Consider the following 19,636-nt stretch of genomic DNA (forward strand, 5'->3'; position numbering starts at 1 on the left):
AAATAAGGTTATCCATCCATTCATGTAGCTGTTCATTCATTCACTTGGTAAACACTCATTAAGCACCTACTATGCACCAGGCACTCTGCCAAGCACTTGTCCCGAGATTTCTAGTCATCACTGCAGTGCTATTCAGAGTGTGTTCCAAGGACACTGCATTAGACTCAGCTGAGCTGCTCATAAAATGCTCATTCCTAGAGCTCCTGGCAGGCTCAGTCAGTGGAGCATGCGACTCTTGATCTGGGGGTTGTAAGTTTGAGCCCCAAGTTGGGCAAAGAGATTACTTAAAAAAATAAAAATAAAAATAAAAACATATTCCCAATTCCCTCCCCAGAGCCACTCAGTGAGAATCTCTTGAAGGAGGTCTGCAGTTGTGCATTTACAAGTTTCCCAGGCGATGTAATGCACCCCAAAGTTTGAGGACCCTGGCCTCAAAGTTACCACATTGTAGATGAATTCAATGCCAATTTCAGACGAAGCAACTAAGGCTCACCGAGAGTCCACACCTTGCTCTAGGTCCCAGGGGCTGATCTGGATTCCAGCCCAGGTCTGTGTCCCTCCCCACCCTCTCGGAGGTGGAAATGAGGGGCACTGGATCACACCGCCAGTTCACACAAGTTCCTTGGGCAACGCTGGGAGTGAAGCAAAAGGCCAGCAGGTATTTTCAGAGTTGAGGACAAAGTCATGGCCCAAAGCGAACCACCTCAGGTCACACAGCAAGGAGGCAGCCTGGTTTAGCCAAAAAGAAGCCCTGGTGCTCTGACTTGAGCACGGGGCCCTCCCATCTGGGTGAGGCCACTGAGGGCTCTGGGATGGGGGAGAAGAGGTAGACCCCAATAAAAGAGTGACTTGAAGATGCCTTCCTTGCTCACAGAGAGCCCCAGGAGGCAAGTAGCGCAGAAGACGAACCCATATTCCCAAACCCCAAGCACCCTGCCGTGCCCCCAGGTCATCTGCCCACACACCGGTCCTCACCTGGTGAGTTTCCTCCAAAGCATACCAGGACATAAGGCCTTGGTGGCCAATCTCAGCTGAGACCTGCGGAATTTCACATCCTCCCCTGGGACAGCCAGGGCGAAGGTTCCCGGCTTCTCCACCATCAGACCTGGGGAGGTGGCAGGAGCCAGTGTGTGTGTGTGAGAGAGAGAGGGGTACCCACTGGCCCCTTAATCCTCCCTGGGCCATCATCTCCCCGCAAGGACCCTGCCCCATCGGTGGAACGGGGCGCTCACCGGTCCCGCCCAGCTTGGGCGGTTCTTTCCTGCTCTGACCACATAAAGGACCATCGCCTGAGACAGAGAGGGCGGCTCATTTCCCTGGGGGCTGTTGGGGGCTCTATTTCACGTGCCCCTCACTGCTCCCGCTTCCTCCTCCTCCTTTTCCCCAACCAATTGGCAGAATCCTCTAAAATGCACATTAGGTGTGGCTGTAACAATGAAAAACCTTCGGCGAACACTCATGCCCCACCCGGAGAATGGACTCCTGGACCTCTCCAGCGGGTCACCCAGTCCCTCTCCGTATGCCTCGCCCCTCTACCTTACCCCAGTAGCGTCTTCTCCCCGCCCCTGTCCCTCCTTTCCGCCGCGCAGTACTACTGACCTCGGCTCCGGTTTCCACGCACAGGGGGTACCGGGGTGGGGTGCTGGGGGTCACAGCTTCTATTTTAACAATGAATCAGAACGTCGCCCGGGAGGTGGACGAAGACCACGCCCCTGCCGCTCTTGCATAGGTTCGATCTAGGAGCCTCATTTACATAAAGGCTGCCGGATTGGACAACCCGAGGGCAAGGGGCGGGGCGGAGGCGGGCGGCGTCCAGATGCCTCTGAGCGCGGGACCGACCGCACGTCTAGCCTGAGCCACTGCTGGGTCAGGGCTCCCAAGGGACTCTTTAGAGGGCTGGCAGTGATGGGTCTGGCTCCCTCTGATCTCTTTCCCGCCGGTGCATTCTCGATACAGTTCCCTGCACTAGACTTATTCCAGATGTTGGGCTAGAGATTAAATTCTCTGTGCCTCAGTTTTCCTATCTATAAAATGGGAAGAGTAGTAGTACCTGCCGGGATGAAACGAAAAGCCCAGGGGTTTTCAGCCTCCATTCGCTCGCTTCCACTGATGCAGAACCCACTCACAAAATGCGCAACTCTCCTTTTTTTTTTTTTTTTTAATCTGTCCCCTTTTTAAGATAACATTTATTCTGTACTATGTACTGGCCCCTGTTCCAAAGTCTTCACATTCATTGGGATACAGTAACCCAAAGAGTTAAGTACCAAGATCTTCATTTCACTACAACTAAGGACAATTAACTTGCCAGGGTCACACAGCTAGTACGAGACAGAGCCAAGACTAAAACCCTGGTGTGTCTGACTCCACTAGCCCCACAGAACATCTTCATTCACTAATTCACTCAAACTTTCACACGTATATCTGCTGGGCATTGGGGAGATGGCAACATGGATAAAATGTGCCTCCTGAGATGAGAACCCCACTGACCAGTGGAAGAGATAGCCCCTGAACAGGTCATCCTGGCCCAGGATGGAATGGGTTTAGTAGCAAGTTTAGTAGCAAGGATAATGAGCTTTTAGCTTGATCCCAGTTACCGTGAGCAAAACAGGAAGTTGTGAGACCGAGATTTGGCATCTGGATCTAGCACTTCTTGGCTGTGTGATCTTGAGAAAGTTACTTGACCTCTCTGAGCCTGGTGTGAGTTAGACATTTGGTTTGAGTTTGAGGGTCAGGACACGGCTGGGGCACTTTAGCCACATCCCCCCACCCTCTTGCCCCCACCAATCAGTAAAACCTGGAGCTAACCCAGGGTGGCCCTCTTGACGTTTCAATTCATTAAATACTTACGGAGCTCCTACTTAGCTGTGTACTGAGGATACTTAGTGAACCAAAGATTGAATCTCGTGATTCCTTGGTGCTTACATTCTAGCGGAGACAAACAGACCCCAAAAAAGATAAAGATTTATTTATTTATTAGAGAGAGAGGGGGGGAGGAGGGGCTGAGGGAGAGAAAGAATCCTAAGACTCCTCGCTCAGCAGGGAGCCCAGTACAATGTAGGGCTCTTCTCGGGGCTCCATCCCACAACCCTGAGATCAGGGCCCAAGCCGAGATCAAGAGTCAGGAACTCAACCCACTGAGCCGCCCAGGCGCCCCGATGCCAAACAAGATAAATAAGCAAGATATGGAGTATGAAGGCTGGTGAGAGGTGCTAAGGAGAACCACGAAGCCAGGAAGGGGGGTGGAAGTGGCTGGTGTGGGGAGGGTATTACACTTGAAATAAGGGGGGCAGGGAAGGCCTCGCTGAGATGGTGACATCCGAGCAAAGCCCTGGGGGAGAGGGAGTGAGGCTGCCGGCCCCAGGGGATAAACAATCTGGTGGAGGGGGACCAAGTGGTGAGGCTGGGGAGGGGGAGAGGGGAAGGGAAAAGCCAAGGGGCAAGCCAGGGGTTGTCCCGAGGGCTGCCCCTAGCTCTGGAGCCGCCTGGCTGGGCCCTGACGGCAGAAGGGGACAGCAGGTAGGTGGGCAGTAGCCAGCAGACTGGAGGAGAGATGACTGGAAGGAGGCAGGAGGAGGGGGCCAGGGAGCTCCGGGGACTATTGGAAGAGGTCGCCCTCTTGGGGGTGGGGGAACAGTGGCTCTAAGAGTGGTTGAGGATAACAGTCCCTCCTTTTCCCCCCGACGGGGCAAAGCCGGCCTCTCTGCGTACACAGTTGGGTTTCTCCCAACACCTCCTTGCAAAGAGAAGGACAGCTGTCACCATCCGCATCATGCAACAGTGAAACTCACGGCCGAAGCAAGTTGCCCGAAGCTGCTCAGTTACTTGTTGACAGAGCCTGGTTTAAAAAACACACTCCCGGAGTCCTGTGGGGTGGCTCAGATGACTCAGGGTTAAGGATGCAAGGCAGCCAGGGCAGCGCGTCACCCTTGTCACCATTTATTCTGGTGACGCCACCCCCCTTCTGCTCCCTGCAGGGTCTGCGCCTGCTCACCTCCACCTTTTCTCATGCTCTTCCCTGGGGCCAGGATTCGCAGGTGGGATGGTGGTGGCTGAACCATCACGAACACTTCTAGCCCCACTCCACCCCTCTGACCTCAGTTTCCTCCCAGCCCACCATGTCCACAGGCCTGTCGGAGGATCCCACGCTGTGTGCGGGCCAGGTAGACATGCCGGGGGGGGCGGTGGCCTCAAGGAGCAGAAGCAGGAAGGCCCGAGTGTCTCACAGGGTCACCAGGGCTGACTCCGGTGCACGGCGACACTGGGAAGTGGTGATCGGGTGCAGCCAGGCCTGCTTTTACTAAAGAAGCCAGAAACCCGAACTTCTGCATGAAATCGCAACATCTGAAAATATGGCGAAGTCAACCTATTTTAGTTTTGGTTTTCGCCTCGAAAACTTGGGTAAACATTCAGAATCGTTCCCTTTCACAGAATTATTCTTCTTCTTCTTTTTAGATTTTATTTATGTATTTGAGGAGAAATAGAGAGAGAGAGAACATGAGTAGGGGAAGGGGCAGAGGGAAAGGGAGAAGCAGATTCTCCACTGAGCAGACAGCCCGACGTGGGGCTCGATCCCAGGACCCCGAGATCATGACCTGAGCCAAAGGCAGATGCTCGATGGACTGAGCCACCCAGGTGCCTCTTGTCAAGCTGTTTTTAAATACTCTGTGAGTCAAACCAAACTAATGTTCAGGCCTTTTATCCTATGCAGTGTTTCTGAAATGGTAAATCACAGATTTTTCATTCCCTTAATGATAACTTAAATGCCACCCCCTCCAGGAAGCCCTCCCTGGTTTCCCCAGCCTTAAGTAAGGTCTCACTGCACTGAGCAGAGATCCTGTGCAGGACCCACATGGCTCCTGGGGTGTATTTCCCATTCTGGACCTTGTGAGGGCGCCCCCTCAAAGGTAAAACTCAGCTTGTTCGCCAGAAAGTATTAATGTCTGTATCTAGGGAGTGACCTGCTTCCTGAGGGGGCCACCTTCATGTACCTCAACTGCAAAATGGGCTCAATGGAGTTGCGTAGCCTGTGGGGTTACTGTGAGAATTCAGAGTTAAACCCTGTAAAGAGTGACTGGTATACTGGGATGCTTGGGTGGCTCAGTCGGTTAAGCTGCTGCCTTCAGCTCAGATCATGATCCCAGGGTCCTGGGATTGAGTCCTGCATTGGGCTCCTTGTTCAGCGGGGAGCCTGCTTCTTTCTCTGCCTCTGCCTGCCACTCTGCTTGGTTGTGTGCACTTTCTCTCTCTCTCTCTCTCCCCGCGCCCCCGCAACAAATAAATAAAGTCTTTAAAAAAAAAAAAAAAAGAGTGGCTGGTATACAGTAAGTGCTCAATAAATGCTACCATTATCCTCTCTCCTCCACTGAGTCCCTACAGCTACAGCTCATGAAATATAAGTGGCTGGAGGGCAGGGACCACCCCTTCTTGCTCATCAGTGTACCCCAGTGACCGGGACTTCAGAGGTGCTCAATAAATACTCGGCAAGAGAGTGAATGGCTGCCTGCGTGAAAGGAGGGCCTCCCAGCCTCTCCTGGAATAACTACAACAGTGTCTTGGAGCCTCCACACTGCCACCAGGGAGATCTCTCTAAATCAATCACTGACCCTGACTTGCCCCTGGTGACTCCCCAGCCCCACCTCAGGGGCTCCCACTGCCCACAGGATAAGGGTCTAGGTCCTCAGCTCAAGTCTGAGGCCTTTCAGGGTCTGGGGCCCATGGGCCTCTGCAGCTGGTTCCCCATCTTTGGCTTCCCCACCTTTGGCTGCTCCCCACCTTTGCTCACCAGGGCCTTCTACCTGCCCATCCCCTCCCTCAGCTGCCTGGCCAACCCAGATCATCTTTCAAGATTCAGATCAAGGATCACCTCCTCTCAGAAGCCTTCCTGGATGCCTTCCTCTCTGCCTCTGGGCTGTAAGGATGCCTGCTCTCTGACACTTTGTTGAACCCCTGACCTCCAGAGGGACGTCCATGTGTCTGTCCCTCCGTGGGATGCAAGGACCATGTCTTATTAGCTGTGACAGATAACTTCTGACGTTATGTAAGTGGAGACTCAGTTTTCTCACCTGTCAAATGGAGGTAATTTCCACTTTGCAATGCTTCTGAGTTAATAATGTGACCGGCACAGGAGAAGTGCTTGATAAATTACTTTCCCATCTGCTTTCTCTTGGTTGTTATTTGGCAATCGTGCTAACTAGGGTGCAAGGGAGAGGGCAAAGTTCACCCAGGAGAGATGGATGTGGTGAAGGGAAGGGGAAAAACAAAAAGAAACAACAGATTCAGAAGCTTGCAGACAGGCAAACATGGCAGTGCAGCCAAGAAAATTCTAGAACAGATTATTCCAAGGGTTATTGGGAGCACCTGTGGGGTGGGGGATTGGGTCCCATGTCACTCAGCCAGGACTGGCTCAGGACCTATGGGGAGATGGGCCCTGTGCCAGGAGCAGACACAGCAACTTCAGAGACACCCAACTTCTCACTCAGAAGGCCCATGGTCTGGGGGCGCCTGGGTGGCTCAGTGGGTTAAGCCTCTGCCTTCAGCTCAGATCATGATCCCAGGGTCCTGGGATGGAGCCCCGCAACTGGCTCTCTGCTCAGCGGGGAGCCTGCTTCCTCCTCTCTCTGCCTACTTGTGATCTCTTGTCTGTCAAATAAATAAAATCTTAAAAAAAAAAAAAAAAAAAGGCAGCTCATGGTCTGCTAGTGGGGACAGAGGGGAAAGACATAAGCGGGTTACGGACGTGTCCAGTGTTTACAAGAAGGAAACAAAGTATCACTGGAGCCCATGTGGGGAGGGGGTGGGAAGGATCGATCCCAGGGCCGGAGGAGGGGTCAAGGAAGGCTTCTCTGAGGAGGTGGCTCACAGGCAGAGCGAGGCGTGAGCAGCCTGTGAACATCTAAAGGGCAACTCCGTCTCCGACATCTGCAAGGTGTCAGCTTGAGACCTGGGAGAATTTTGTCACGCTGGCGCCGCTCACAACGGAACAGACAGCGAGGTCTCCAGCTCAGGACGAACTGGGAATCCCAGGCCAGAGCCACTGAGGTCGACAGTTCAAACCTGGTGGCTCCCAGCCTCTGAGGTCCGGGGGACTTCAGAGAGGAGGAAAGCCTGAGCTTCCCTGGCATGGAACCCTCTTCTCTATAGCTCCGGGACCAGGCGGGCAGGGCCAGCAGGATCCCAACTCGTCCCCCTGCGGAGGACTCAGCCGCCTGAAAATACATCCTGTCCTACCAGGAGGGTCTTTCCTCTACGAGCTGAGAGGCCCTGCTCCTTCCAGTAGCATCGGGGAAGTTCACCGCAGTAACCAAGGAACAGAAAAGCAAGTGTCTGCTGTGACTTTGGTTCCGTACAGATGGGTCATGACAGTCCTTTCTTTACGTATCAGGCTTCTGTGGGAGACTCTGCTGCTTGTATCCAAGATTTTTATTTGAGAGGCAGAGAGACTGCCAGTGAGAGGGAGAGCACGGGCAGTGGGGAAGGACAGAGGGAGAGGAAGCAGATTCCCTAGGGCTCCGTCCCAGGACTCAGGGGGTCATGACCAGAGACATCCAAGTGCCCCACACAACCCTCAATTCTTATTTGGGAACATGGTTCCCCAGAATGAACCACAGGACCCAGCCTTCCCCATAGCCAGGAGCTCCCTCTTCCTCCTACCCCTTGTCTTTTCCTCTGCCCAATCCATGGCACAAGACAAGCGTCAAATGTTCTTTAAAGGAGAGAGGGACATGTTCTTCAACCCTGCCTCCTTCCTGCTGGCTGAAAGGCAAGTATGACGGCTGGAGCTCAAGCAGCCATCTTGGACCATGAGGTGGAAGCCACAGGTTGAAAATGGCACAAAACAAAGAGCTAAAAGCCTGCCATCCCAGCCCCCCAAGTCCCTATGCCCCCAGCTCCAGGCTAGTTATTTCCCTGTTAACCTCTGATATAAGCCTGTTGTTTTTAAAATTTGTTTTCTATTGTATACAGCTAAACTGAATCCTTCCTTACACTGCTCCTAGAAGCCCCAAGGCCAGGAGGCCCACCAGATGGGAGAGCAGCGAGGTGTGGAGAGCTCCTGGTGTGGAGCACGGAGAGAGGGGCTCCGGGGAGAAAAGGCAAGTCCTCCAGAGGGCTCTGATTCCGCCACTTCTGATCCCAAGATGGACAAAATCGCTGACTCAGTCTCCTTGGGCTGCTGTGAGAATTGACGGTGCCCACAGAAGAGAGCGAATGAGAATTTAATATTTTTAAACATCACAACGTGTAGCTCTAAATGGTAAATGACCCTGTGGCACTGGGGACGGGAGAAGAGCCGTGGGTCAGCCATCGCAGGGGCCAGCAGAGGCCGGGATGCCAGGGGCTGCGGGAGGTGGCTCGTGCTCAGGGCTCCTGGCGGCCTCGGGGCAGCCCCAGGAGGGGGGGGGGTCTTACTTCTTACTTGTGGGGATATGCCCAGAGAGGTCAGCATGGCAAAGTGCCCACACAGAGGCCAAATGGCAGAGTGAGGATTCAAACCCACGCCCACCCCTGTGCACTAATCCCTTGGGCCCAGGATGTATTCTGCTCCCGGGGGGCGGGTGAGGGCAAGGCTCACACTCCCCACCCCGGGGGGAGCACTAGAAGCACCAGGCCAGCTTGCTAGCAGGCCCCAGCCTCTGCCCAGGATGGATGCAGCCCAGCAGAGCGAGTCACCCCACCCCGAGAAGAGGGAGGCTAGCAGGAAGAGCCAGGGGAAGAGCCAAAGGGCCAGGTCACAGCGTCTCCCCCCCATACGCCCTGAGCTTCGCGTTCCCATGTCCAGGTGTGGCCTTCACGCAGGCACCAGATGTCGGGTCTGGATGGTGACACGGGAGAGTGCCAGTCCCCCCGAGACACAGCCTACGGAGCCCCTGTTCCTGAGCCTCCCCAGCGGCAGCCCTCCCTGGGCTGAGCAGAAAGAAGACGGGTTTGGGACTTCAGCTCCCCTCCTGCCAGCACCCCCACCCCCACCCCGGGGCCAGGTGGGACATGTAGCTTCTCCTGTCACCTTCCCGTCTCTCACTGGTCCCCAGCTGGGTGGGGAATGCTCCTGGAACTCACCCGCTCCCACCACTTCAGTTCCAGCTGAAGACAGTGAGGCCAGGAAGGGACAGACCCAGAGTCGCAGCCAGTAAAGGGCGGAGTCTGGCACCGCGCCCCCTGCCCCCGGCCCAGGAGCAGCTTCTCGCAGCGGTGGGGTGACTGGACTCTACCACTTTCTCACACCCACACGGACACTGCTGGACCGTGAGGGTGGACCTCCTTGCCTGACTGTCTCATCCACCTCAGAAGCCGGCCCCTGGCACGTGGCGTCAGGGTCAGGGACAAACAAGACCAAGAGCGCGCTCAGCTTCACAATCTGTTGACGGCTCCGTGGGGACACAGGTGGGAAGATGCCAACGATTCGAGTCTGAAGGCTCCTCCCGCCGGTAGCCAACTCTCAGCTGCCTGCCCCCTCCGGCGGCCCAGCTCCGGGCCACAGGTGCTGGCCTCCCAGGCCTGGGCCGCAGAGTCGCCCCCTCGGGGCTGGGTTCCTGGGACAGCCAAGCTTTCAGCCCGGGCTGGGCACGGCCTGGTTCTCGGGGCTCACTCTGCACCGTGCCGGGCCGTGCCCGTCAGCCGGCGGCGCTGGGTCTTGCTCGTACGGGTGGCGCTTGGGGGCTTCTTGGTGGAGTCCGGGGCCCGTCGGGGACGTTTCCTCTTGGTCTTCTTGCGGCTGTGTGCGTGCAGTGACGCCGTGAGAGCGGAAATCCTGTAGGAGGGTGCGAGGCTGCTGAGGCTGGGGCCGCATTTACTCTCGGGGCGTGCGGGGAAGGCTGGGTTGGGGAGGACGACGGACCGCCTGACTCGCGGACGAAGTCATACAGGCCTGGAATGCCGGGAACACCAAATCCATGCCAAGGCGGCCGCTCTGATCCCAGAGGGCCTGCCAGTTCCTCGGCTCATAAATAGCGCCCTTACCACAGGCACTAAGGGCACCCAGGGATGGCCACTGTTGGGGAGGAGGGACACTCGACAGGCAGAGCAGAGTCACTGCCCCATGCCACCCGCCACAGGCCAGCCAGAGGTGGCTCCACCGGCCCCGTCACCACCGTCAGTCACGAGGAAGCAGAAGCCTAGGGGAGGACAGGCCAGGGCTCACCGCTGGGACAGGAGGGGATCTCTGGATTTCCGGGGTAAGGCTCTGGTCGGCTTTTCCGTGGAGGACACCTCTTCCTCGGGCCTGTGGCCAGTCCCTTGCTAAAGAAGCAGAGAACAAGGACTGTCACACAGAGCGGTAGATCGAAGGACCTGACACCAGCTGTCCCGGCTCTGCCAGGGAGGGGCAAGGCCTGCTGCCTGGAGGCCTGGCTCAGGGCTCAGAGAAGGCCACGGTGGACAAGCCTTGCACAGCCCTGCGGCAGAGATGACGCAGGAAGAGCCGAGTTTCCCAGCGTCATGCCCTTCTTCCTTCAGCTGTGAGCGTCCGCACATCCGCTGCAGAGGCCGGGAGGACTCAGAAGAATGAGCGTGAGATAGAGAAGGAGCAGGAGCGCAGTAGGGACGCCAGAAGCGCTGGCTCCAGGACCCCCGTGACAGGAGACATGCTATGCCGTGGACTGGGGATGGACAGGGACTCAAGTGCCCACCCCACCCAGACGGACGCTGCTCCGTTTCGAGACGGTACTTCACTGGAGGCTTTCTGATTCTTTTAGTGACATTCTGCTCTATTTCTTTCCTTTTTTCTTTTTAACTTTTAAGACCTTTTAATTTTGTTTTTGTTGTTGTTGCTGTTTTGAGAGCTTATTAGGCGGTGCTGACTGTGTTAACATTTCCTTCGCGCTTCCAAAGCCTCTCCCTCACTCATGCTCCCCAGCAGCTCGTCCCCGCCACCAAGGGGGAATACCGGGTCATACCAACTCAAGCAAAACGACACAACACGCTGCTGCTTCACCTGAAAGCAGTGCTTTCCTCTGCCCTTTCTGGAAGGCTCCGTGGCTCCCGATCAGGGCCCACCGAGCACTTTTAAAAAGGGGATCCTGGGGCACCTGGGTGGCATAGTCAATTAAGCGTCTGCCTTCGGCGCAGGTCATGATCCCAGGGTCCGGGGATTGAGCCCCGCATTGGGCTCCCTGCTTGCCAGGAAACCTGCTTTTCCCTCTCCCACTCTGCCTGCCTCTCTCGCTGTGTTTCTCCCTATCAAATAAATAAATAAAATCTTTAAAAATAAATAAATAAAAGGGGGATCCCTTATTTCTTTCTTAAATGTTGGTTGCAGGGGCACCTGCGTGGCTCAGTGGGTTAAAACCTCTGCCTTCGACTCAGGTCATGATCTCAGGGTCCTAGGATCGAGCCTCACATCAGGCTCTCTGCTCTGCGGGGAGCCTGCTTCCTCCCTCTCTCTCTGCTTACTTAAGTAAGTAAATGTTGGTTGCAATCTGTGAGTCTCTCCCCATTCACAGCTGCAAACTCACCGTTCGTGCGCGTGGCCGGGCCGTGTTACTGCTGTGCCCACGTACTGGAGTGACCACCACACACCACTATCACTAGTGCTTCCCTTGGATGGACCACTTTAACACTCTCAGCAATGCCACAAGGCAGTGTTATCATCCAGGACTCCCCCGCTGCACCCCCTCCCAACTTACTGGCGAAGACACCTGCCCATGTGCCCAAAGCCGCTGAGTCATAGAACCGGGTCATAGAACCCAGGGTCAGGGATTTTGTCCAGGCCGGAAAGACTGCCCAGGAGGGAAAGAGCCCCTCACACTGGAATCCCCGTAACAGGGAGCAGCACTCAGCACCGCCGACAAGCTGTCTGCTCCTGGGACCCATCTTCCCTAGGGCTGGAAGTTATACCCACCTCCGGTGGAGGCAGTCCCAGCAGCCGGGCCCCCGAGAGGTCTAGGTCGCTGATGGTGGTCACGGTGACTGTGTGGTTGGGGTGGTCATAGTGCACCGACTCTGTCTTGGCCGTCACCAGCCTGTCCAGTTCATCTGCCTCCTCTGCGCAAGGTGGGCACAGAACCGGGTCTCAGCCTCAGAGCGCACGGAACCGGACTCTCACCCCCTGCCCAGCCCTAGAGTGCAGTGGCCCCTCTCCTCTATGGGAGACTGTCCAGGAAGTTACCGGCTCCAGAGTCCGGCCTGCAGACAAATGTAAATGATTCAACTCCTCCCTTGATGCTCCAGGGAGACCTCAGACCATCTGCTTCTCATCTAGGACGAACCCGGTGTGACCCCAGCAGCTGCTGTTGCCCCTTCCCCTCTATCCCTAGTCCGTCCAGGCCTCCGGAACTGGGCTTTCTGTTCAGGGTCACTTCACCAAGAGGCTGGTCCTCCCTGTGTCTGTCTGATCCACTCACTTTTAGAGGTCAATGAAGACCACCCCTGGCCCTTGCCTCACCACCAAGACCCCTAGAGCTAGGGAAGTTAGCTTCTGACCAGCCCCCACACCTCTCCGCTTCCTCCCACCAAAGGATAAATAAGCCTAGGCCTGTTGGCCTGACCCCCAAGGTCAGGGCAAAGACGGGACTTACCCAGGGCCTCCTCTCTCTCTGCCAGCATCTTCAAGTATTCCTGATGCCGCTGAAACCAAAAGGGAAGGGAACACAGTTGAGTGTGGCCTCTCCTGCCAACCCTAGGCAGGAGCGCTGCTCGTCTCCAGGGTGAGTGAGACCATGACGGACTGACTCCTGGTGAAACACCAGAAGATTCCATCCTCAACCTTCCCCAGACCAGGGCCCACCATGATTCTACCTGTACAGACTGTTCCCCACGCCTTCCCTCATTCCTGCAGACACCCCTATTAAGGCCATCCAAGGATGAAAATCCCTTAAGAGTCAGATTTTATACACACACACTCTCTCTCCCTCCCTACCCCCCTTCCCGCACCCTTCCCCGCCCTTTGCACCTCCTCCCGGAGCTTCTTCTGCTCCTCCTTGAGCCGATGCTTGATCTCCTCAATGGCTGCCTTCTTCCGCTCTACCTTCCTCTTATGGAAGCCAGTCAGGTACTCCCTGCAGGAGAGAAGCATGAAGAGTCAGGAAGAGACACAAGGAAAGAAAGGCTCATGCCAGGAAGAGAAAAACCACTAATACCGTACGCTACAAAAATGTACACAGGGGCACCTGGATGCCTCAGTCGTTTAAGCGTCTGCCTTTGGGCAGGTCAAGGTTCCAGGGTCCTGGGATCGAGTCCCACATCGGGCTCCCTGCTCAGCGAGGAGTCGGCTTCTCTCTCTCCCTCTGCTCGTCCTCACCCCCACCCGTGCTGCTTCTGTGTGCTCGCTCTCTCTCTCAAACAAATTTTTTTAAAAAGTGTATGTCTTATCCCACGTATTCCTCACAACAACCTATGTGGTAGGTAACCGATCCCCGTTTTACGCATGGGGCCACTGAGGCACAGAGAATCGAGGCTGTTTGCCGAAAGACATAGAGAGTGTAAGATCAGGAGAAAGAGGGAGATGCTGCCTCTTCCACCCACCTCCCTCCAGGAGGGCTCTCAGCCTCACGTAACAGGGCCAGGTACGTGGGCAGGACAGGAGGGGCCCCTTCTATGTTGCCAGATTCCTTGACCCAGTCAATTAAGCCACTTCTAGTAGGCTCTTAAGGACACCCTCACACGGGGCACCTGGGTGGCTCAGTGGGTTAAAGCCTCTGCCTTCTGCTCGGGTCATGGATGATCTCAGGGTCCTGGGATCAAGCCCCGCATCAGGCTCTCCGCTCAGCGGGGAGCCGCTTCCCCCTCTATCTCTGCCTGCCTCTCTGCCTGCCTGTGATCTCTCTGTGTCAAATAAATAAATAGAATTAAAAAAAAAAAAAAAGCACATACTCACCCCGACGTCCACAAACTTTCCACTAGACTGGCACCCCATTTCCCCAGGACACCTGCCCCCCGACCCATCTGTAGGGCCCGTGGGTTCCCCCCCACCCCGCATTCCCCTCCCCTATCTGATCGGGGCTCCTCATCTCTCTAGTGCTGGCCGCACCATTTCCAAAGGTTCTAGGGCCCCAACACGAGGCTTTTCGCTAACTTCCACACGCGGGCGGGAAACATCTGATGGACCGGACGCTGAGGCTTAGGGGTGCAGCTCGGGTGCCCTGAGATCTGGCACCCACACACCGAAGGAACTCGGGACACGTGTGATGAGGGCATAAATCAACTTAAGCGACGCTCATCTCACTCCCTCCTCATTCATCAACAACTGCTGAGTCTACCGCGTGGGGCGCCGCTGGACTGGGCCCGGGACGTCGACGCCTCAGCTCCCGGGCCCCAAACCCGCCCTGCCGCGGCGCACGCAGCAGGAGCCAGGCCAGCCCGAGCGCCGACCGAGCGAAGGGAGGGTGGGGCGGGCGATTCCATCCCCTGGGCGCGGGGGCCGAGCGCGGCCGCTTCCATTCCGCAGGGGAGGGGGAGGTCGGAGGGGAGCCGGGCCACGCCGGGAGGGCGGGGCCGGAAGGGACCTATGCGTGAGCATCAGCCGCCCGCCCCGGCCAGCGGCCCCAAGGAAATCCGCTCCAGCCTTGACACTCACCGCCGCTTCTCTTCATCAAAGCTGAGAACGAGCCGCGGCCGCCGGTCGTCGCCATCTCGCTTCTTCTTCTTGTTGCGGCCCATAGCGGCGAGGCCTCCGGCGGCGCGGTTCCAGCACGCCTCAGAGACTTCCGGGTGTATCCTTCTTAGCCTCTCGGGCACGTGTCGCACTTACGCTCCTCAGTTCCGTTGCTCAGGCCCCGCCTTTTAAAGGGGCAGCGGAGCCCGCCTCCCGGTACCTACTTTCTGAGTGTAACAATCAGATACCTACCCCTCCTCGGTGATTCCTAACCCCAGTACCCCTCCTAGGCCAGCAACGGAGAAAGAGACGTCCCAGAGTTTAGCACGGTGCATGGACATGCAGTAGCTGCTCCATACGGAATTATTAGCAAATGGCCAAATATTGCTGATCGTACTTCTGATTCTGATGTCAAATCGTTAGTGGTCTCCAAGAACCCATTTCTGGCGCCACACTCTCTGGATTAGAATCCTGGTACTCCCAATTACAGCTGTGGTTCTGCACCAATTGCCTTCGCTTGGCCACAATTACCCTATTTGTAAAATAGGGATAATTATAGTGACTTTGGTAGGGTTGTGCAAGACAATGGTTTTCAAACTTTGGCGTTTATCAGGATCCCCTGGAGGGCTTGCTGAAACCCAGACCGCTCGGCCCCACTCTAGAGTTTCTGATTCCGCGGGTCTACAGTAAACCCTGTAATCTGCAACGCTAACAAGTTGTCAGGGGATGTTGGTACTCCTGGCCCACGGACCACACTGTGAGAACCACGATGAGGAGGACACGTGAGTTGTGTAACATTGTGTGTAAGTAACACGTGCCACACTTGTGTTTGCTACACAAGCCATCTCCCCCTCTCTGTGCCTCCGTTTCCCCCAGTGTGGCCTGGGGGTGTCATAATAACACAACCTTTACGGAAGATGAGCGCGGGCGTGTGAAGGCATTCAGTAAAACACCACCTGAAGGGGAATCTTAGTAACTGGGATCGTATGCCTGAACGCCCCACGCTCAATTTTCATCCCTGCCGCGGCGCTGCGGAGGGACGGCTGCCCTCGCCTTGAAAGACTGGCCAGTCTGGTAGAGCTGGGGTTGGTACCTCTCCCGCGGGGAGCCCAGGAGGCTGCTGGAGGGCCACCAGAGGAAGTGACCCCAGAACGGGCTGAGAGTAGGAATATCTGAGGAATATCAGACTCTTAAAGCACCCCCCCCTTCTCCTTGGACAAGTGACTGGGGCCGGGAGATAAGTAAGTATACATGTATTGAGCACCTACTGTGTGCCAGGCACCCAGAGAAGGGACCTACCTGTTCTCTCAGAAAGTGGAGGCAACTTGTCAGGGGTTACAGGACTAGTCTGTCTCCCTCCTGTGCTGAGGAATGTTCTCAGGGTCTCCTGTGGATTATTCCAGTGAATCCTCACAAGGGCCCTGTGAGGTCGGTGCTTGTGCCTTCCCTCCTTCCCTCCCTTCCTTCCTCTCTCTCTTTTTATTTTTTTTAAGGTATTTATTTATTTATTTATTTGAGAAAGTGTGAGCAAGAAAGAAAGAGGGAGTGTGCAGGCAGGAACTGGGGGAGGAGCAGAGGGAGAGGGAGAAGCAGGCTCCCCGCTGAGCAGGGAGTCCCATGGGGCTCGATCCTACGACCCTGAGATCATGACCTGAGCTGAAGGCAGAGGCTTAACCGACTGAGCTACCCAGGCGGCCCTCTTTCTTTTCTTTTAAAGATTTTATTTTTTTTAGCTATCTCTACACCCAAGGTGGGGCTTGAACTTACCATCTAGAGATCAAGAGTGTCGTGCTGCCCTGAGCCAGCCAACTTGCCCTCCTGGTGCTGTTTCCAAGCCCGTTATACAGGTGAGGAAAGGGAGGCTCAGGCGGGGAAGTCGCCCAGTAGGTAAGTGGTGTACAGAGCCGTTCTCCGGCTGCTGCCCTCGCTGAGCTTCCAGGCTAGGGAGATCGGGGAGCTCTGGGCGGTTGGTTGGCCCTTGTAGCCCACCTAGCCCTCGCTGCCTGCCTGCTCCTCCCCTCCCCGGGGTGGGGGTTGCAGAGCGCTCCGGGAGGCCTCCTGTGCAAAGCCCCCACCCAGTGCAGCGTGAAGCCCTCCACCTCAGGCAGGGACCATTGCTTCACCCTTCCCAGGGGATTTCAGATCCCCTTGCCCCAGGAGAGGAGCCAAGGGACTGGGACCACACCCAGACTCCAGACTCCAGAAAGACACTACAGCTCATGGTCTGAAAACACCCACCACTCTTTGGGGGCGCCTGGGTGGCTCAGTCTGTCAAGTGTCTGACTCTTGGTTTGGGTTCAGGTCATGATCTCAGGGTCATGAGAGGGAGCCCCAGTTGAGCCCTGGGTCAGACCCCTGCTCAGGCAGGAGTCTGCTTCTGTCCCTGGCTCTCTGCCCCTCCCCCCACTTGGGCACGTGGGCATCTGTGTCAAATAAATTAATAAATCTTAATAATAATTCTTTGAATTGGTTTCACCTTGAATCTCACTTTTTTGTTTATTGAGCATCTACTTGATGTGGGAAATAAAGGCACAAGAAAAAAATTACTAAATTTGCTGACTAGGTACAGCCCATTGGCAAGTCCTTGGAACAGGCAGAGTGACAGTTCCCTAGGGACTCAATGTTAATACTTTGCTAAGGACAAAATCTTAGCCCAACTCTTTCCCCCACCTATAAGTCTACTTTAACATATAAAAATTCCTTTAGAAATTTCTATTATCTTGGGCACCTGGGTGGCTCAGTTGGTTAAGCAACTGCCTTCGGCTCAGGTCACGGTCCCAGGGTCCCAGGATCGAGTCCTGCATCAGGCTCCCAGCTCCATGGGGAGTCTGCTTCTCCCTCTGATCTTCTCGCCTCTCATGCTCTCTCTCACTGTCTCTCTCTCAAATAAATAAATAAAATCTTTAGAAAAAAAAAAAGAAAAAAAAGAAATTTCTTTTATCTCTAAACCCCCAAGATATGTGTTGGCAATCATCCCCAAGCATATGGCCCACCGGTATACATCTGGAGGGTCTCATGACTTAAGGTTTTACTAGACAGTAAAATGACCTTTTTCCTAATAATAGCTAGCCCCCTCAAGGTCCTGGAAACCTTGCTTCCAAGTTCCTTAGAGACTTAAGCTTTCCCTAACCCCCTTCCAACTAGAAAGTATATAGTGGGCCACTTTTTATGACTGCGGTGCAGGTCTTTCTGCCCACAGGTCCTGTCGCTGTGCTTTAATAAAACTACCTTTTTGGGGGCACCTGGGTGGCTCAGTGGGTTAAGCCTTTGCCTTCAGCTCAGGTCAGGATCCCGGAGTCCTGGGATCAAGCCCTGCTTCAGGCTCTCTGCTCAACGGGGAGCCTGCTTCCTCCTCTCTCTCTGCCTGCCTCTCTGCCTACTTATGATCTCTGTCTGTCAAATTATAAAGTAAAATCTTTAAAAAAAGAAAAAACAACACCTTTTTTGCACTAAAGACCTCTCAAGAATTTTTGTCCGTTGGCTTCAAACTCTAACGTCTTTCCTACTTCACTACTGTGTGCTAGGAACTAGGCATTTCTCCACCTTATCTCAGCTAATCCGTGCAAGAGCCCCACGGGGTAGATAAGAGTATTCATGCAACATGATGTTGAGGCAACTGAGGTTCAGAGAGCTCTCTCGTACCTGATCCGGGGGCACACAGGGATGGAGCTGGGGTTTGAACACAAGATTGTTTGACTCTGAGCCCAGACGCGGTGGTTTCCTTTCCTCTCGGCCCCAGGACTTTCCTCTGCCTGGTTGTCGTCCCTCCCAGTCCTGGAGTATTGTGGGAGTTCATTGGGTCTGTCCAGAATCTGTGACGCTGAACCTAGAGGACTAGAGAAAGGCGGTCCAAGAGACACTTTCTCCGACGTCCAGCAGAGGGCGCTCCGTCACAGCCAGACTTCCAAAGCCGTTTCTCTCTGGCCGGCCCTGGGAGAGCCTGGAGATTGCCTGAGGCTCGGGGTAGCTCCCAGCCTGTACACTCCATCCTCCTGGGCTCTCCGCTAGAGATGTGCTTCCCACTGATGGGGATTATCCACCCAAAAGGGCCCAGGTGCAAATAACGACCCCCATTTTACAGATGAGGAAACTAAGGCTGGGGGGTGGGTAGAGGAGCACCACCCTGGGTCCCACAGGTCCCACACTAGGTCCCACCTAGTGCTAGCTCGCCTGGAGACCGAAATTGGCCAGGCTCCCACCCTCCACACGTCAGGTGACAGTGCCCTGTGGTTTGGGGGTAGCCCGTGGGAAGTTTTCATACTAAGTCATCCTGAACATTGGCTCAGGTCTAGGGGCTGCTTCCCAGGGAGGTAGGGGCCCTGGAACAGGGAGCAGGAAGCAAAAAGGAGCCAGGGGATGGTCAGTCTGCCGGGTTGCCTGGCCCTCATCCCAGGTCCCATCACTTATGACAAATGAGTCCGCTGGACTGGGTTAAACATTGCCCTCTCGGGCGCCTGGGTGGATTGGTTGTTGAGCATCTGCCTTTGGCTCAGGTCATGATCCCAGGGTCTGGGGTTAGAGCCCCGCGTTTGGCTCCCTGCTCTTCAGGGAGCCTGCTTCTTTCTTTCTCTCTGCCCCTGCTCGTGTTCCCTCTCTTGTCTCTCTCTCTGTCAAATAAATAAATAAAAATATTTAATAAAATAAAATAATAATCAATGCCCTCTGGGGGAGTAGAGCCTGGTGGGTCTTGCAAGACATGTCCTCTTTGGAAACCAAGAGAGAAGGGGCTCCTGGAGACCTCCTCCCAGGCCAACTGAGTTTCCCCGAACTCCTCTGCTCTGCACGAAAGGGACCTCTGGGAGCAGGGAGACTGCCTGCCTCTACCCAGTTCCTTGCGGGGGAGGGGGGTTGGCATGTCCCCCCCCACGCCCCACGCCCCAGTTCCTCCCATACAGAACCTGGCCAACAGGGGTGCTCAGCTGGCTTAGTCCGCAGAGCATGTGACTCTGGATCTTGGGGTCATGAGTTCAAGCCCCAGGTTGGGTGTAGCGATTATAAGCAAATGAACAAACTTCTGGGTGGGTGGGGGGAACGGGCCAGGAGTTGAGCCAGCATCATTGCCTGAGTCCCTCTCCCCAGTGTCAGGATGAGGGTTCTGCCATGGTCACAGAA

The 19,636-nt window shown here is 55.4% G+C and overlaps 2 protein-coding genes across 8 annotated transcripts in view; both read right to left on the reverse strand.

Annotated features, from left to right (window-relative positions):
• Positions 1-1,665, reverse strand: part of LOC122892450 (TRIO and F-actin binding protein) — a 53,193-nt gene extending 51,528 nt beyond the window's left edge. Inside the window, exons 1-2 of one of the 3 annotated variants that reach the window (XM_044228970.1) lie at positions 1,600-1,648; positions 976-1,105 (exon numbers count right to left, since the gene is read on the reverse strand). The gene's annotated coding sequence lies outside the window, so the exon portion shown is untranslated. Of the gene's footprint in view, positions 1-975; positions 1,106-1,599 lie in introns of all 3 variants that reach the window. The other 2 variants (XM_044228971.1, XM_044228972.1) reach the window with 2 other exon arrangements.
• Positions 1,666-8,199: 6,534 nt separating this feature from the next.
• On the reverse strand, positions 8,200-18,302 carry NOL12 (nucleolar protein 12). 5 transcript variants are annotated; one of them, XM_044227509.1, is made up of 8 exons: positions 18,167-18,302; positions 15,824-15,911; positions 14,507-14,751; positions 12,884-12,989; positions 12,510-12,558; positions 11,834-11,976; positions 10,136-10,233; positions 8,200-9,745 (listed from the first exon to the last, which is right to left on the reverse strand). In XM_044227509.1, the coding sequence occupies exons 3-8, from the start codon at positions 14,587-14,589 to the stop codon at positions 9,580-9,582; spliced, it is 645 nt and encodes a 214-aa protein (XP_044083444.1). In that variant the 5' UTR covers positions 14,590-14,751; positions 15,824-15,911; positions 18,167-18,302; the 3' UTR covers positions 8,200-9,579. The 5 variants fall into 5 exon arrangements, with proteins under 5 accessions (XP_044083444.1, XP_044083445.1, XP_044083443.1 ...); XM_044227510.1 differs by lacking the exon at positions 15,824-15,911 and having other exon boundaries at positions 14,507-15,056; XM_044227508.1 differs by lacking the exon at positions 18,167-18,302 and adding an exon at positions 16,292-16,421 and having other exon boundaries at positions 14,507-15,911.
• Positions 18,303-19,636: the final 1,334 nt, after the last annotated feature.

Source organism: Neovison vison, chromosome 12 (assembly GCF_020171115.1).
Source record: "Neovison vison isolate M4711 chromosome 12, ASM_NN_V1, whole genome shotgun sequence".
In the NCBI taxonomy this organism is placed as follows: Eukaryota; Metazoa; Chordata; class Mammalia; order Carnivora; family Mustelidae; genus Neogale; species Neogale vison.